The sequence below is a fragment of the Oreochromis niloticus genome, linkage group LG10, assembly GCF_001858045.2.
Source record: "Oreochromis niloticus isolate F11D_XX linkage group LG10, O_niloticus_UMD_NMBU, whole genome shotgun sequence".
NCBI classification, from domain to species: domain Eukaryota; kingdom Metazoa; phylum Chordata; class Actinopteri; order Cichliformes; family Cichlidae; genus Oreochromis; species Oreochromis niloticus.
The window spans coordinates 8,003,910-8,020,663 of record NC_031975.2 but is presented as its reverse complement, the minus strand read 5'-3'; the positions used below and the strand labels follow the sequence as shown (position 1 = coordinate 8,020,663).

General features: G+C 40.5%; 1 protein-coding gene and 1 long non-coding RNA gene across 3 annotated transcripts in view; one reads left to right on the top strand and one right to left on the bottom strand.

Annotated features, from left to right (window-relative positions):
- Nucleotides 1-16,754, top strand: part of LOC100701748 (roundabout homolog 2) — an 81,223-nt gene that overhangs the window by 55,794 nt on the left and 8,675 nt on the right. For both annotated transcript variants that reach the window (XM_005471927.4, XM_005471928.4), the window contains 14 exons: nucleotides 30-235; nucleotides 2,273-2,354; nucleotides 2,470-2,635; nucleotides 3,095-3,261; nucleotides 3,353-3,474; nucleotides 4,832-5,063; nucleotides 9,921-10,045; nucleotides 10,138-10,309; nucleotides 11,287-11,463; nucleotides 12,533-12,559; nucleotides 12,719-12,758; nucleotides 14,338-14,465; nucleotides 15,133-15,405; nucleotides 16,197-16,359. In XM_005471927.4, the coding sequence (XP_005471984.1) occupies nucleotides 30-235; nucleotides 2,273-2,354; nucleotides 2,470-2,635; nucleotides 3,095-3,261; nucleotides 3,353-3,474; nucleotides 4,832-5,063; nucleotides 9,921-10,045; nucleotides 10,138-10,309; nucleotides 11,287-11,463; nucleotides 12,533-12,559; nucleotides 12,719-12,758; nucleotides 14,338-14,465; nucleotides 15,133-15,405; nucleotides 16,197-16,359 (2,080 nt within the window). The remainder of the gene's footprint in view (nucleotides 1-29; nucleotides 236-2,272; nucleotides 2,355-2,469; nucleotides 2,636-3,094; nucleotides 3,262-3,352; nucleotides 3,475-4,831; nucleotides 5,064-9,920; nucleotides 10,046-10,137; nucleotides 10,310-11,286; nucleotides 11,464-12,532; nucleotides 12,560-12,718; nucleotides 12,759-14,337; nucleotides 14,466-15,132; nucleotides 15,406-16,196; nucleotides 16,360-16,754) is intronic.
- On the bottom strand, nucleotides 11,283-14,331 carry LOC102078758 (uncharacterized). The gene is made up of 3 exons (XR_269514.4): nucleotides 13,824-14,331; nucleotides 11,514-11,579; nucleotides 11,283-11,422 (listed from the first exon to the last, which is right to left on the bottom strand). It is a non-coding gene; the product is annotated as an uncharacterized LOC102078758 (long non-coding RNA).

Below are 16,754 nucleotides of genomic sequence, written 5' to 3'. Positions count from 1 at the left end.
AACACCGGATTCTTGATTGTTATACTCAGCGCTGAAGGATCGCCCACCACCAATCATCCGGCAGGGCCCATCCAACCAAACTCAGGCTTTGGGAGGCATGTCCCTACTCAGGTGTCAGGCGTCTGGGGACCCAGAGCCTACAATCACTTGGCGGAAGAATGGGGCAAATCTGCTTGGAAAGGACACAAGGTTTTCCCTTCTGGAACATGGCAGCCTTCAGATCCAGAGTACCAGGGTGGGTTATGTTGAAGTAGCGAGCAATGCATTGTATCTGTAATATGTACTGTAGTTTCTTCTGGGGACAGTGGCCTACTAACCACCAAAGAATAGCTCTAATTGCTATATTCCCCATAACTTTGCTTTAAAAAATGATTTAAGTCCAGTTGGAAGAAGTTGATGGGTTAACCATAGATCACCACTAAATTTCCCACTGGTTTGTGGACTCTTATTTTAAAGGCATTTTGTCTTATATTATTGGAAAGAGTAGCAACTGATCCGCCACAAAATAGTTGTGAATCATGCTCAACTTAAGTGTTCGTTTAACTATAAATGAAACTTGTGATTCAGACGTAAGACATATTAAGAAACTACTTGCTGAGTGAAGTTTTATTTTATCTTTTTTAGACTTCTATATAATTAATCTTGTCTCTAACAAATTAAGTTTCTCCATGCCTGTCATTAGAAAGAATGGAGTTTTAAGAGAATCTTCACTGACCTCACTTTCCAGTTACATCTAACTTTTCTGCTCAGTCTGTGGATGTTTAAAGCATATATAGTAGTGTTTCTTTTTTTCTTTTTCTTTTTTTGTTTTTTTTAAATGCCAGCTGGGCTCCTGGCATTCACTCCATCTTTGTTGCCAGTCAGCTGTTTTCTCAGGTTTTAGTCGTTGACTTGGTTTAGTCTAATTAATTTTAAAAAAAGAGATGAACAAACTACCAAAGATATAAAGTGATAAACCACAATTAAAACAAACATTCTGCCAGTTAGCATTACGTACGACCTTTATATTTCCTCATGCCAGATGTGGCAGACGGAATTGAAGTGTCCTTTGCAATAGTTCAATCAGGTCCTCAGGACTAATTAATCAAAACAAAGGACAGTTAATTAATCTTGGAGACAGTGTTTTACCACCAAAATTAAAATGCCCTTGTTATCTTCTCAGCAGCATATCAGTTGAATCTCCTGTTGATTATTGTGCCTGCAATTAATCCCACTGCACATATTTCACATTCCTCTGACCCGCAAATTTTTCGCATATTGTGCAGTGAAATCTTCCTCTTTTGGTGAGAAGGACACTGAAGTGAATGTGAATGGAGTTCATAAACACATAAAAGCAAAACAGCATATTTAGTATATGGGGCTTTTGTTTGTTTTTGCATGTGAGGCTTTCACACCCTGCGTTGTGTGTGAAAGAATAAAGAGGAATCTACGTATCTGATAAATGATGTCAGCTTTAATGCATTTCAGATGAACAGGTACAGTCAGGTTGCTGTTAAATGATGACTAGTGAGTATAGATTTTTGTTAGTTTTTAAAATCTTTTATATAGTCTGAATTCAGAAGTGTAAAGGGGGTAATAAAATGGAGAATCTCCAATATACGGTGTACTGTTACAATGTCAAAGTGCTCCTCATGTGTCACTCGTGTACTTTCTCTCAAGAGATAACATAGTTGTCAGTCTCTCCTAAGGCATTGCCAATATGAAATAGGTTGTCATATTTAGATGTCATATCTACTATTTCCTGTGTCAGCACTGGTGATGATAATGTCGATGGCTTTTGGGATGGCGGGTGACCATTACTGGAGCAAATCAATTAAGAAAATTAATGTAAGCTTTTACTGGGATCTTTTTTTTTTTCATTGGCTAGCATTAAAGTTCCCTCTCATCCACTCTCCGGCTTTTCTCGAGCCAAATGCAGGCCAGTGGAGGTTAATGCATTTTTACTGTACTAGTAGGTGCAAAGCCCAGACTGACGTAAGAGCTTCTGGAAACCATCTGGGATCAGAGTTGGATTCAGCTGTACAAAGCAACAGAGTGCAAGCTAAAAGCTGTATTATGATGCAGATGAGCAGAAAATGTTTGTCAGTTTAATAGACACAGTGTCTGCAATCATTATTATTACTACTACTATTATTATTATTATTATTATAGGTTACTGTTTTTAGTGTTGAATTTGGTTTCTGTTGCAGTTTTGAAATCTGCCCAGTTCTTGTAGATTTCAGATTAAATGGGAGCTTGAATTAACTTGAATTTTAAAACATGTTTTTCTTAGCTTTCTGACTCAGGGCTGTATACCTGCGTTGCTACCAGCTCCAGTGGAGAAACATCGTGGAGTGCCTACTTGGATGTCAGAGGTCTGCTTCAGTAGAAATGATTCACATGTTTTATGCATATCACTTATAAAATGGCTTGCATTTGTTTTTTTGTTTTGTTTTTTTTGCTTTAATCGTGTCTGTCTTGTTTCCTTAGACGCTACTGACCTCGTTGACTTCATATCTCACAATTCGACCGCCCTCCCCGGGCCTCCCTCCAAGCCCGAGGTTACTAATGTTACCAAGAGCAGTATCTCGTTGTCATGGAAACCAGGACCAGAGGGGGGCTCCCCAGTGTCCTCCTATGTCATTGAGGCTTTTGGGTATGTCTGTGACCTATGGCCTCGAGCAACATTTAGTGACCCCGAACTTTCATGGCAGTAACAGATGTGGGTGTTTCTGTGGGCAGTCAAGCAAGCCTGGGCAGTTTGAAGGGGAACATTCATGAGTAGCTCTTATATAGATATACAGTTAATTTCCAAAGAGTAGAAAGTAGCTTGTATATAAATGTAAATGATAACTTTACTGGTTGTTTTTTAAAGCAGAGTATGATTAGCACACTTTGTGTGTCTTGTGTGTGTCTTGTGTTTGTTGGACTGACTATTCTTTCTCCAAACAAAATGTTTGGAGAGCCTTTCAATAGTTATTGTGGCGTTTCATTACTATGTGGCACATGATCTGAGCTCCCACTCTCAGCAATACATCTAGTTATCTCAAATAAATAGTCTGGATTTCTTACATTTGGAATTGTTCACTGATTATTTGATTTATTCTTTTAACAGTCAGTCAGTGAGTAACAGCTGGCAGACTGTGGCAGATCATGTGAAAACCACAGAGTTCGCAGTCAAAGATCTACGACCCAATACCGTCTACTTGTTCATCATCAGGGCAGTCAATGCTCAAGGGCTCGGGGATCCGAGCCCCATGTCTGAGCCCGTTCGCACTCAAGGTACAGAAATGAGAATGGATTGTAATAAATTTTTAGCGATAAGAATTCCTGTTCCCACTTACATTCCTTGTGGTTTTTTTCTCTGTCACAGACATTAGTCCTACAGCACAGGGAGTGGACCACCGTCGTGTGCAGAAAGAGTTAGGGGATGTTGTAGTCAACATGCACAATCCTATTGTCCTCAGCTCCACTTCAGTGCAGGTCACCTGGACTGTGAGTACCCAGAACCCTTAAAAGATTTGTAAAAGTTTGATTTATAGCCGAAGTGCCCACTGTCACCTTTGGAGGAGTATAGGAAAAACAAATCTGGTCTAAGCTTGTTTGAGAACTTTATACCTGGCACGTCACTTTGTTTTGGATTAGCTGGCACACACACAGAATAAATATGAGGGGATGGATACACATTTGTAGAATGAACAGCTGCTGCTGCATCAGTTTTGATTGGTGTGAAGCGATGCAGGAATCAAGACTAATGTTTCTATTCAGGACAAATGCATCACCATTAGGCACTACATGTGTCACTTCTGGAAGCAGTTTTCAGTGCTTTATCTGGGAAATGTTATTTCTGTCTGTTGGCAAGGTGTCCCAGTGCCTGCTGCTGTAGGTTAATAACACACCTTGGATACATTTACTGCAGTCTGCTATTTCATGCTTGTCAGCATGACAACCGTGTACTGTCACACAGCTTTTAGACTGAGACAACTGTGTTTGTGGTGGATCTGAATAGGTTCACAGGCGTTATTTGACCTGGCTCCATTTAACAGAAGTTTTTTTCAGTACCCAAACTTTCTGTATTAAACTGTTGCAGCTGAATTTTTTTTAATTGTTGTCTTTTGCATTTAGGATCTTTGAAAAGTTCCACTAAGACATCAAAACACACAAAGCAAATTCTTCCTGCCTTATGAAAAATCACATTTCTATAAAGATAAGGGTTTGGTAGTAATAGGATTTGACAACGCAGGAACCGGTGTGCACAAACTATTCCACAATTTTGGATTAATCGTTTACTTTTTTCCATCTTTTGAAGAAAATAGGAATTTGTGTTTATTTTTCATTCACACTCCCAATAACAGTGATTTCTTTTTTTAAGCATAAGCAAAAAAAGAAAAAGAGATGGCTTATGGGACATTTAGATGCACAAATCATTTTGTTAAGGACATACAAGCTGAGACTACAGAGAGACAGCGAAAGAAAAGAAATAAGACAAAAAAGAGCCACTCTTGCACTTTGGTGCTAATCCAGTGTGTTATTGTCCTTGTAAAAGCCTTTTCTTGCTTCCCCCCCTGTCAAGAAGTATCTGTTATGTCCTGAAAAGCACCTGGGAAAATTAAAAAAACAAGAGGAAAACATATTCTGATCCCATATTTTTAGCCTAGATTTAACTACTTAGCAGCAGTGTGCAGATCTGGCAAATGCACTACTACTTTCTTTGTACGGTTTCTTGCTTCTCTCTGCTAATTGAACTGTGTGATTAAATAAACAGATGTTGAGTCATAGCAGTTTTTCTGACACCTTCCGCATTATTACAATACAGCGTGTCTCTCTCTTTCTCCTTCTCCTCTCTTTTCAGGTGGAGAATCCATCCAAGTTTATCCAAGGCTACCGTGTTTTGTACCGGCAAACTTCAGGGCTGCCCTCCCCAGGGCCATGGCAGATACAGGACTTGAAGGTTGCCTCAGAGAGGGACATAACTCTCTCTGGTCTGAAGAAAGGCATTGTATACGAGATTAAAGTGCGGCCGTATTTCAATGAATTTCAGGGCGCCGACAGTGAATCCATGACAGCGCGCACCATGGAAGAAGGTGAGCCGCAAATTAATTCGCATTTCTGATAAAAATTAATTTCTCTGCTGACTTAATGTTCGAAAGAAGTAAGATATAGTTACTAATGCATGAGCAGGAGCTCTTGTGTAAATGTTTCTACCTACTTTCATATTTAGTTGCTCCTACTAATGGCTTCTTGGCTACATAGTAATGGATAATGGCATTTCAAGTACACCCTCCCACATACGCACACTGCTGCAGTGCCATGTCCCCTGTGTGCGAAAGCAGGTCTCCCAGACAGCGCAGTAGGGCTCTATGACAACCCCGAGCCTCTGTGGGTTGGTGGGCAAAGAGGGCGGGCAGTAAAGCTCAACTGTCTCTCACCTCGTCTGTGCCTCCTGCCATGTCTCTGTCTAAATGTACATGATAAGACCTCCCACCTCACTTACACTCACACACCAATGAGCTCTTTGTGTAATTACACTTCCTGGTTTCGTCTTTCTCCTCCTGTTATTCATCGGCTATTTGAAATGTTGTTAATATCAGACTTCTCTATTCATTCTCTATTCTTTGCAAACAGGAAATGATAAGAATTATTTTGGCATGCTAATGCTATAATAGAAATTATTTAATGCTGCCAATGCAAACATCACAAGAGATGAACCCCAACTTTTATGGTATGTTTTCTGTGATCAGAGATGAAAAAGCAATTTGAAATGAAAGAGACCACAGTGCACAAAGCCCAAAGGTAGAGAAATCAGGTCATGGCTGCGACTTCATTTGCTGCATCACGCTCGTCGTGTTTTCTCACGGAATGGGCTCGTCACCCCCAGATTCAAACTGTCAGTACAGAGCTTAATTCTAATAATTCTTAATTCTAAGGAGCATTTGAACATTTGGTGGAAACTATCTCAGCTGTGGTGTCTACTGTCAAAAACACTGGTTTTTAGATGCACCAACTCAGCTGTGGAGTGAAGGAGATCCAGCATGCTTTGCAGTTTTCTTAGGCAGGTGGAGTGCTGACTAAGGAGACAACTTTGACAGAAAGATGCACAAAATTTCAGTTGTGCATATGAATCTTACAGGTGGAGTCACTGAATCAGTCCAGCTCATTCAAGTTAAAGGATTCGTGCTCTCATTGATTCTCATTAACTTTCCTTATACCTTCCAGTCAAATCACCCAATATTTATTATTTAAAGCCTCTGATGTGAAAATTCACTTTAACCTTGAATATGGTTGTGTGACAATCCCAACTAAACATCCACTCACTAGCTTTTTTTTCACCAAGCTGTTACCGGCTCATCTGAAAATGTGCTAAAAGCAATGAGAGTTACTGTCCTCTCTTTGCGAAAGATCTCCATAACAACTGAGCAAACATGATCGGGTGATACAGGCTGTGTCATTAAGGTTAACACTGTTTTCAAATTTAATCAATTCCCCTGAAGGTGAGACTGCATTTTGGACTTCAAGAGTAAAAAAAAGTGAATGCACTGTATCATCATTCATTTACAACAGCTACATATGTTGCCTGCGGGTGAACAAGAGAATATCTTCACTTACTTCATTGCATCATTCAGGTGCTGCATCATTTGAACGGTGTGGAACTTGGCTTGCGCTGAAAAACAAGTCATGACAAGGCCATTAATGTCAGAGAAAATATTAGCCCAAAGCATCTGTGTTTGATGATGAGTGGATCACAGGGCTGCATCTTCCCCCCAGTAGGAGAACAGGGCTAGCTTAGTCTAGGGGATACAGCTGGTGGAAGAAAGAGAGACTCACCTCACTGGAGCCCAATTAAAATGGCCACACAGGATCACAGAGGTCTTTGCGGACGGGGGCATATGGTCTGCTCAGGGATACCTAGAAACAAGGCATTGTGGTACAGGGGGAAAAAATTGCCTCGCTCAACCTATTCTCTACTGCACAGAAATGCAATTCTTGCAAAAATTGCAAGAAAATCACTTGTTATCCATCAAAGGTAGATTGGAAATGAAGTTCCCTACTGCACAAGGGAGAATTTGTATACTAATGCACCTCACAACCTTTCAGTGAGTTTTAAGAGGAGAGTAGGCTTTCAACCAGTATTCACAGCAAGTCAAATGAACCCATGAGTCAAGGTTCTACGCTTGTATAGCTGTTAAAATGAGAACTGTAACCTCTGCGTGATCCCTGGTCTCATATGGACATTAGTGAAGCTAAAAGCTGAAATTCTCATATGAAACAGAGCTCCCTTCTCTTGCTAGATAGAGTTTATTACTGTTTTTTTTTGTTTTTGTTTTTTGGGGGCGGGGGCAGATGTGTTGTAGAGTAATGTTTGCCAATTCATGAATTAATTAGCTTAAATTATGCACTCATTTGCATAACAGGTTATGTTTACTACTTCATATCCTGCATAGCAGAACATTAAGCAGCTTTAGTAGCTTTTGTTTAATTGCACAGCTGTGGTTAAAAAAAACCCTGAAATGTTTACTCAGACATTGGAAGCATTAATTGCTTGAAATTACTCTCTAGCTACAGTTCACATCAGTCCTAATATAAGTATTAGTCACATTAGTAAGAACATAATCTTTGACCTTTTCTTGGTTTTGCAGCCATTTATAGTAATATTATCCTGAGTCATTACTGGTATTCTAGCTATTATTCATCCGGGGGATTGTTGTGGTACATATGGAAATTGTAGAACTACACTTAATGGTTCCTGTCTTCTCCTAATGCAGACCTTTGACTGACTGGAAAGGCACTGTTTGCTAAAAGAGCACCTCTGAAATGACATCTGGAAAGCTGAAAGTTACTTGGATGATTGTGACCTGATATTACCTTACTTGGAGCACTGAAGGCATTTAGTGGTCACTGCCCTCCTGCAGTTTTTTTATTGGTCATTCTGCTACTACTCTAAGCTCACTAGGTGCCTTGTGGAAAGTGTATGAAGCAGCATTAATTATAAAATATACAGACAGTGGTAATATTTCCAGAATAACATGCAGTGACAAAAGGCATGAATACTTTTGAAATAAAATGTTTAAACGCGGTATAATCAGAAATTATGAACATTTCATTTATTTAAAAAAAAATGTGGAACCCTGTACATGCCCATTATTCTGTGTACTTTCTGACTTATAGCATACCTTCTGATTTTATCTGTATATGTGTATTTTCCTTTTTTCAGAAAATCAAAACTGAAAAGATAAACAAACAAATCTGACAAATAAACTGTTCCTGGCTGAGGTTTTGAAAGCCCCCCAAAAATCCTCAAACAGTTGTAGAGGTCTGTGTTTTACGGGATGCTTTGTTTGTTTGTTTTTTGCTGCATCAGATTTGTTATTATGATTAGATTTTTGTCTTCAGAGACAAAGGATTGCCTCAAATATTATGAGCCCGAAGATGAGATATTAGGAGCCTTCTTTGTTCAGACTGTTGATGACTTAGAAAGTTGAGTTCCTTCACCTGTAATCAAATTGGAATTACTTGTAAATGTTTACTTGAACGAAAGGAGTAAAGATTTGTGTCAGGATGATATGGTTTAATATAATATCCTGTATTTATATTTGACTCTTCCTTCATTGCGTGTGTATTTTTTCCTTCCTTCTGAACAATAGTCATCTCAGTACTGGGACAGTACATTTGTGTGAGTCTGTTTAACGGTAATTGCTTTGGAAAGTCAATACTGCCTAAATGTCTGAATATAGATATCCTCAAACTGGGCTCAGTTAATTTGTTAAATGTAATAAAAATAAACCCCATCTCCTATGGCTGATTTAATTCCTTTGTCCTGCCAGCCTGTCAAGTACTTTGCAGACATGCCATATCTGTTCATAGCCACTCTTTTGAGCACAAGCTACATTATACAGGGAGATTTGTTTCATCTGGCAACAAAAGAAATCTATTGTTTTGTCATCTTTTTGCTATGTAAATTACCTGAGGCTGATGTTGAGCTTTGCAGATGTCAAATTACTGGCAGAGGTCAGGATCACATCTTGCACAAATGCTCTGTGATACACTTCTAATATGCTGTTGTGTCATCAGTTCATATGCGCTAATACACGGCTTGGTGCTTTCGACTTTGAGTTGGCCGAGTACAGACACCATGTCCATTTTGAGAATTTGACTCACGACGCCCATTTCCACAATGGCCCACCTGCTTTTACTTCTCAGTACAGTAGGACAGCGCCTTCCATATATTGAAACACTGTGATTAGCATTGTTATTTTACACCTCCTTAATCGGGCTCAAACTAGCTGTTTCATCCATTCAGTCAGAACGTAATGATGGTTTTATTAGGAATCAAGAGAGACTATGTGCCCAGGGATTGCCTGATTTGCACAGTTCCATAGATATGATCTTTTTGCCTCCTGCTGCCTATAGTTTCTTTAAATTTTACATCTGTGTAGGGTGTCACAATCTCTAATTTAAAAAAAGAACTATTAAAGTTTGTTTTTTATGCCCTTAGTCTCCACCTACATGCCAAGAAATCACCTCAAACTCATTATCAGACATGGGTACTGGACAATTTTATTCAAATTGAGTGCATCTACACTGGAAGCATTTGCATGTGGCCAATATGGTGTAGTGCGCGTAGGACATGATGAAAGTGATTTACTTACTGGGTTCAGCAACACAATAAGAATCTCACCAATAAGATAGGAAACTGAGATGAAGTACTCCCAGCAGCCATCTGCCAGGCTGGCTTAGGAAATAGAAAAACCCGTGTTGTTTGGCTTGCTGAATTAATATGAATTGAGGTAGCGAGTGAGACAAATCCCTCTTTGACATATGAAAAAAGAAATGAATAAAACAAGACACACTCGTTTTTCAGAATAAACTATGTGTAGTGATTTCATTTTTTACCTTTTCTTTCTTTAATCTTTTTGCCCCCCCCTCCCGGTGTGACCCATCAGCACCAAGTGCGCCTCCACAGCAAGTGACAGTGCTGACAGTGGGAAACCACAACAGCACATCCATCAGTGTATCCTGGGACCCTCCCCCTTCTGACCAACAGAATGGCATCATACAAGAGTACAAGGTGAGCCCAGGCTTCTCCAGACTGAATAGTTTAGTGATTTGGTGATGTACAACCTCACAATGAAATCTGTCTGGCGTGTCTGTCTTTGTCAGATCTGGTGTTTGGCCAACGAAACTCGCTTTCATGTCAATAAGTCTGTGGACGCGACCATCCGTTCAGTGGTAGTTGGGGGTCTGCAGACCGGAGTGCAGTACCGTGTAGAGGTGGCTGCAGGCACCAACGCAGGGGTGGGGGTCAAGAGCATACCCCAGCTCATCACTTTGGGTAATCCACTCTCTCTCTCTCACACACACAAACACACACCCACACACACCAAACCTGGAGTCAAATAAAATGACCCCATGATAGGAGACCTAGGTCTCTATCACAGATTGGGGGTCTGGGAAAATGATTTATCAATTTATCGCACTTGAAGAAAGAAAATTGCGCTTTACAACGCCAGATGTCTATAGAGAAATCAATAGTAGTTCATTAAGTGTAGTGCCTGGTAACACTGTGCCAAGTACTGTTAGCCATATCAATAATCCTCTCCAATATGTGTGCAGCTGGCGCTAACAAAGTAGACAGTGTTTTTGTAGGAGCTTATCAGCCTATCACATCTTATGAAATCACTAAAGGATGCCCAGAGTATATAAGCCCAGAATCAATATGGGAGCTCAGGCCAGATGCTCTTCATCTGTGACTTTTGACTGATATATAATAACACCCCTAACGCCCAGAGAAAGGGAAACAGGCCTGTGGAATGAAGCTTAATGATGGGGGGGTGGTTCCTGCTGGAGACTGTGAATCTAATTTCACAGCACAGTAGCCGCAACAGAAAATCAAACTCTGTCAGAGCTGCTCTGTCAATCTTGTGTCTTGCAGCTCAAGTTGATAAGTGCACTGCTGAATTGATTAACGCTATATTGGATGCACTGATGCTGCTTTTTTTTTCTTTGTGTTTGTTTTTTTCACGGGCTCATCTTTCGGTGGTCTCTGTAGTCCATGTGTCCTGGTTTGATGCATAGTGTGTCCCACGCTTCTTTGATTTGCTTAAACTTGTACATTTTCACCATATTTATTTATCTCTATGTCTAACATTGTGATGATATTGAATGAAATTTTGTTACAGTTTAATTTCTCTGAACTGTATTTTTTCCTGCTCAATATTTTTTTTTTAAATCCCATTCAGTCACTGATACTGAAATTAAAATTATAAATTCTTTCCCTTTCCACCGTGTGTGGGTGTGTGGTGCCTCCAGGTGCAGAACTGAGGGACGTAATGACAGGATCGGACAGCAACAACAGCATCTCAGATGTGGTGAAGCAGCCGGCCTTCATCGCTGCTTTGGGAGGGGCTTGCTGGATTGTCCTCATGGGCTTCAGTGCCTGGCTGTACTGGAGGAGAAAAAAGAGGAAAGGACTTAGCAACTATGCAGGTAAAAAAAAAAAAATCAATTTACATGGTTCTGCATCAAAACTGGCTCACAAAGCAAAGTAGGTCTCTCTCCAGCGGAAGCTGATGCCATCACAGATGTGACTCCATTTGAGCTGGCTAAAACGCAGAACAAAGAAAATATATTCAGCGCGGATGGAAATAGGCCCTATTTACTTTAATTCACTGTGCACTGATGTGCATCGACTGTGCTGCGTTCCATCAGCAGCACACCTCAACACTCTAATACATTCATGCGAGATAAGTAATTTAACATCCCCTTCCATTATCAGACCATGCCTGGTGTTGTTTGCACATTAACATGAGGTACATCTAGGTTTATGTATGGAATATTCTTTTATTCCACCGCGAGTCGAGCATGAAGCTGTGTGCAATTTTCATAATGCGTATTGCAGCTTTTATTTAGTGACTTGGGGAGAGAGCAGTGCGATTTCCTAATTCAGCAGGGATTTATGTGATTGAGGGCTGGTTCTCTGATCCCTTTCTTCAAAAACCGCAGGAGAGTTTAATTCCAAAATTTCACATTTCCATTTGGAAAACAATGGATTCTTTTTTTTTCTTTCTATAAGAGCCATTTACTTAAAAAATTCATTGATTTCTTCATTTTTAAATAATTTATAGCAGTATTTTAAAAATGCTATTGCATCAGTAATTGTCTTTCTTGTTGCACACGTGTTGTTCCAGATGTATTTTGAAAGGATTTCATAAAAAAAAAATAGAATTATGATGAGAGTGCAGATCACCAGAGGCGAGGCAGAAAAATAAAAAAAGGTTAAAAATGTCACCTTCATTTAAACTTCTCCCTCAGGGCAGTCAGTGTAAATCAGAAAATGCTGAAATGTTAGCTGTGTTATTGCCCAAGCTTCATCAAAATATGATCACAGCTCTGACATATCAGTGATGGATGAACAAACAAAGCATAAATGAAGGCCCTCAATCCACATCTTTTAAACTCGAGAGCGTTTTGAATCTTTTTAATATTTATATGCACTCTTTATGCCACTTGATATGCCCTCTGATACGCACACTCTTTATGTCTCTTTAAATTGCAGTTCAGTCCTTCACCTTCACTCGAGCAGGTATGTCTTTACATCGTGCCATTGTATATACAATATCCCAGCAATTTAGTTGCCTTCATTCTTGACAGCAGTAATGTATCAGCCATTCAAATCTCCAGTCGTGCTGCTGATTACTTGACAGTTTAATTGTTTCTCTCTCCTCCCTCTTTTCCCTCCAAGTGACATTCCAAAGAGACAGAGGCCTGATCCGCAATGGAAGGTGAGAATTTCTCCCATAAAAACCTTCAGAAACCCTACTGCTAAAGCTTCCAAGCTGACATTTCAGTGTCACACGGTGAACTTTTTAATGACACTATGCTATTGTAAAACCTAATATGAAGAGTTCTCTCCTAATGAATGGAATTTGCATTTATGCCCCCCCCACACCCCCCACCCCCGCCTATTCATATTGTATCAGTGCACGATTTCCACTGTTGTTCACTGTGATGAAATCATTAATCACTCCTTTGAACTGAGAGCTACCAATTAATGCAGGTGTTTTAGTCACCGGCTCGCTTCTCAGTTCATCTGAGTGTGCCAGAGGTCAATAAAGGAGGGGAGAGGTGATGAATGTGCTGTTTAAAAAGCTTGGCCTAGAGTAAGTAGAGTCATGGGTTTTATGTGGAGACAGAAGAACAATGCGTCGGACCTTGAGACTCCTCTCAGTGGCCGATAGAATTTCCAGACTGCTCAAAATGCCCAAAGCAAAGACAGCGTGTCCACAGAATATCAAAGTATTCCTCAAAACAACAGGGGGAAAGAGGTGAATTTGCGCTGTGGACAGTGGTTTGCTCTACATATTTGTTACACCTAAGCAAGCAGATAAGCCCAAAGCCAGAACAAATGTTGCAAGTAATAGACTAAAAATAAACGCTTTCTTGTAAAACCCTTTTGCATGAGTGCCTTTCTCCACACTGAAGGTGCACAGACTGCTCGCGCTACTGTGCGTAGCTTTGCCCTGTTCTTCTAAGGAAATATATGTAAATGTATGTATTATGCTTGTGTAGTTTAAAATGGAAATTATTGACGTAATTGTTTGAACACCTTTGAGCCATCATCAAGTCAGCTGTGAACAACTCCCCTGGCATTTGGCAAATCAGGCTCAGTGGAAAACTCACTGTGGAGTTGCACATTAAGTAAACATATGCAGACACATGGTATGTTTACTTAATGTGCAGGCATGTGAATGTTTTGCCATTTTTACAGCAGCTGATATGGAGGGGGTGTAAATTGTCTTTTTCGATTTTTTTTTTCCTCCCTGAATTGCTGCCCACAACTTTCCTACCTTGAAGCGAACGCCTTTATTCGTGGACGTTGTACTTCACAAAGACAAAATGACATGGTAGCGTTCCTAAACCACCTAATGGGCTTTCGCTGTCTCTGTTGCTATGGAGACTGAGCAGCAGTGTAGCTGATCTGCCAGAGGCTGTCCATGATTCTCAATTTAAAATGTAAATTTCTGTTGTGCTAAGGCTCTAAAGTGGATTTAGTGTGTATTTAGGCCTGCCTTGCTTCTCCAGGGAGAGTTAGGGGTGGTAGAGTCGAAGGGAGGCAGAAGTCTGATTTATAGACTTGCCATTTTATGTCTCTCTGTTGTTTATTGTTGCCTGCGTGCTCGGCTGCTCCACGGGCGAGAATATGCTGAATGAGTTTTCGCATCAATTTGTTGTTGATGCAGCAGGAAGAAAATGAGCAATACCGTTGCAGGGCAGGCTGAATATTTAACAATGTCACTGGTTCTCTGTTGTCCTTTCCACCTCTTATCCCCCCTTTGTCTGACTTTAAACATTCTCTCACAGCCGTCCGGGGTTGTTAAAAGCAGGTGATCCAGGCCTCCCCTGGTTAGCTGACTCCTGGCCTTCCACAAGTCTCCCAGCTAACGGGGGCTTAGGGAGTCCAAAAGGCGGCAGCAACTTTGGCCGAGGAGGTAAGAAACATAAACAAGCCGGAACGATGAAGAATACGGTTTAGCGATGCCTAGTTGGACAGTTTTGATGTTGATCCCTTGGGAAGCATGCTGACAGGATGTCACACTTAAGCACATATACACAAATAGGTTAACACACACACATGCACAAATTAAAACAGCCTTTAAGGGCTCTGTTTTACTAATTTAATGTGACAAGCCTGATATCTGGCTTAAATTTGTGCTGTTTGGATATATTTTTTTTCCCCATCATTCTTTGTCATGCTCTGCCATTGTGCGTTTTTCGAGGTTGCGCACAATGGTTGAAGTATATTGGTTTCCATTATGTGTTTGTATGCCTACATGTTCTCAAAGTTCAATGGAACCCTGGTGAGCTTCAGGCTTTATTCGTGCAAGACTGTTGAGCTGAAGGTTAGCACTGTTTGAGCATCCCTCTTGTGAGCACTCCACCCGGCTCCCACAGAGCATTGCATGCTAATTATGGTTGTTGATAATCACTTTCATTTATATCAAGTCCATTTGAGAAATGTATTTAACTAATACAGAGTGCTGGAGCAGCAGGGAGTGTTAATGACCTTAAAGATCGTTAACTTTGTGTCAACTTATCTCTCCATGATGCCTTTTCCATTTCCCTCCCCTCTCTATGTTCATCCTCTTTTTGCCTCAGATGTTTTACCGTCTGCAGCGGTGGAGAAAACTGGTACCATGCTGTCTGATGGTGCCATCTACAGCAGTATCGACTTCATGGGGAAGGCAGGCTACAGCAGCCCAGCACGAGGCACTCAGCCCACCCCCTATGCCACCACTCAGATACTTCAGTCCAATAGTTTCCACGAGCTGGCGGTGGATAGGCCAGATCCCCGCTGGAAGGCTTCTCTCCAAGCCCAGCAGGAAATAGCAAACCTGGGCTACTCGCTAACTGACAGACGCCCTGGCAGTGGTATGAGCCACGATGAAATGATCAAGATCTTTGTTTATTTGATTGTTTTTGGTTTTGTTTTGTTTTTTTCGTTTTATGATAAACTCCTTGGGTCTCTGTGAACTAAGTGCAGCATCTTTGCAGCAAAATCACAAGCACTTTTTTCCCTATCATTTAAATTACTGGGAGCTAAACCAAGGAAAGACCAAACTAGGAAGGAGACAATTTGTTTACATATTCACTAAAAATAAACCCTTAGGATAATGTCCTTAATTACTCTTCTGTCTTCATCACAATTCTACCCTGGGAGCTTATCTTGCCTAGAAATGTCACGCAATCATGACACATTTCTTTTGGGTTAATTTGATTAGATGGAAGAAGAAAATCCCTCAGTGTTTGGAGCTATTTATGTAGCTTATATACATCTAGTAAAGTCGTGGAGGCTTTTCTGTCTGTTTTTTTTTTTTTTTTTGCACTACAGGCCGTGTGCTCAGTTAAATGTCAAGCTAACCACAGATAAAGAGAACAAGTGGAGAAGCAACTTAAAGTGGTTTGCCGCAGGTTTTGATGCCTATTTAAGAAATGTCAACATTTAGAAAATGTTGTAATGTGCTGTCAGCACACAGAAAAGACGAATAATGAAAACTAGGTAGAAGACAGGTTGGCAAAAAGTTCACAGAGAGAAGCAGCAGAGAAAGATAGAAGATACCTTTTTCCATGCAAAACCGAATGTGTGTGGACTGAGAGTAGAATAATACTGTTGCACTTTCAATACTGTTGCACAAGCTAAACCTCTCTTTGCCTACCCCCAGGTGCAAAGGCTGGGAAGAAAAAGAAGATAAAAAGTGGAACAAAAACCTCTAAATCAAATGGGACATGTTGGGCTAATATGCCTCTGCCACCACCACCCATGAACCCCCTGCCTGGGACCGAGGTTGACCTTGACCGTTACCCCCAGGACAATCATGGAGGAGGGTAATGTACTTTCATATGTCATCAGTCTCTGTACTAAAACACATAAAAACAGAAAAGAAACACATGCAAACACAGAGGCTTGTACTTGGAGCCCAAGCAGAGTGTATGCATGGGTGCTCTGTGTTATTATCAGAATTTGGATATAAGCTCCCTGTTTAATTTTCCTTGTGAAAGAAAAAAAAGAATTAGCTGTATTAGCCTGTTAACCACTAGTACCCTAGTTAGCTGAGTGACTGCTGGCCTACATTTAGCCCTCTTGGCTAAGACTAAGCTAAAGTCTGTATTATGCCATGCTGCCCCACACTAATTTCTGAACTCTGCAATGTGAAGCCCTTTTGTTTGTTTTTTGTCTATGCCATGTTTTTTTGAGAAGTGACTATATTTAAACCGCATGA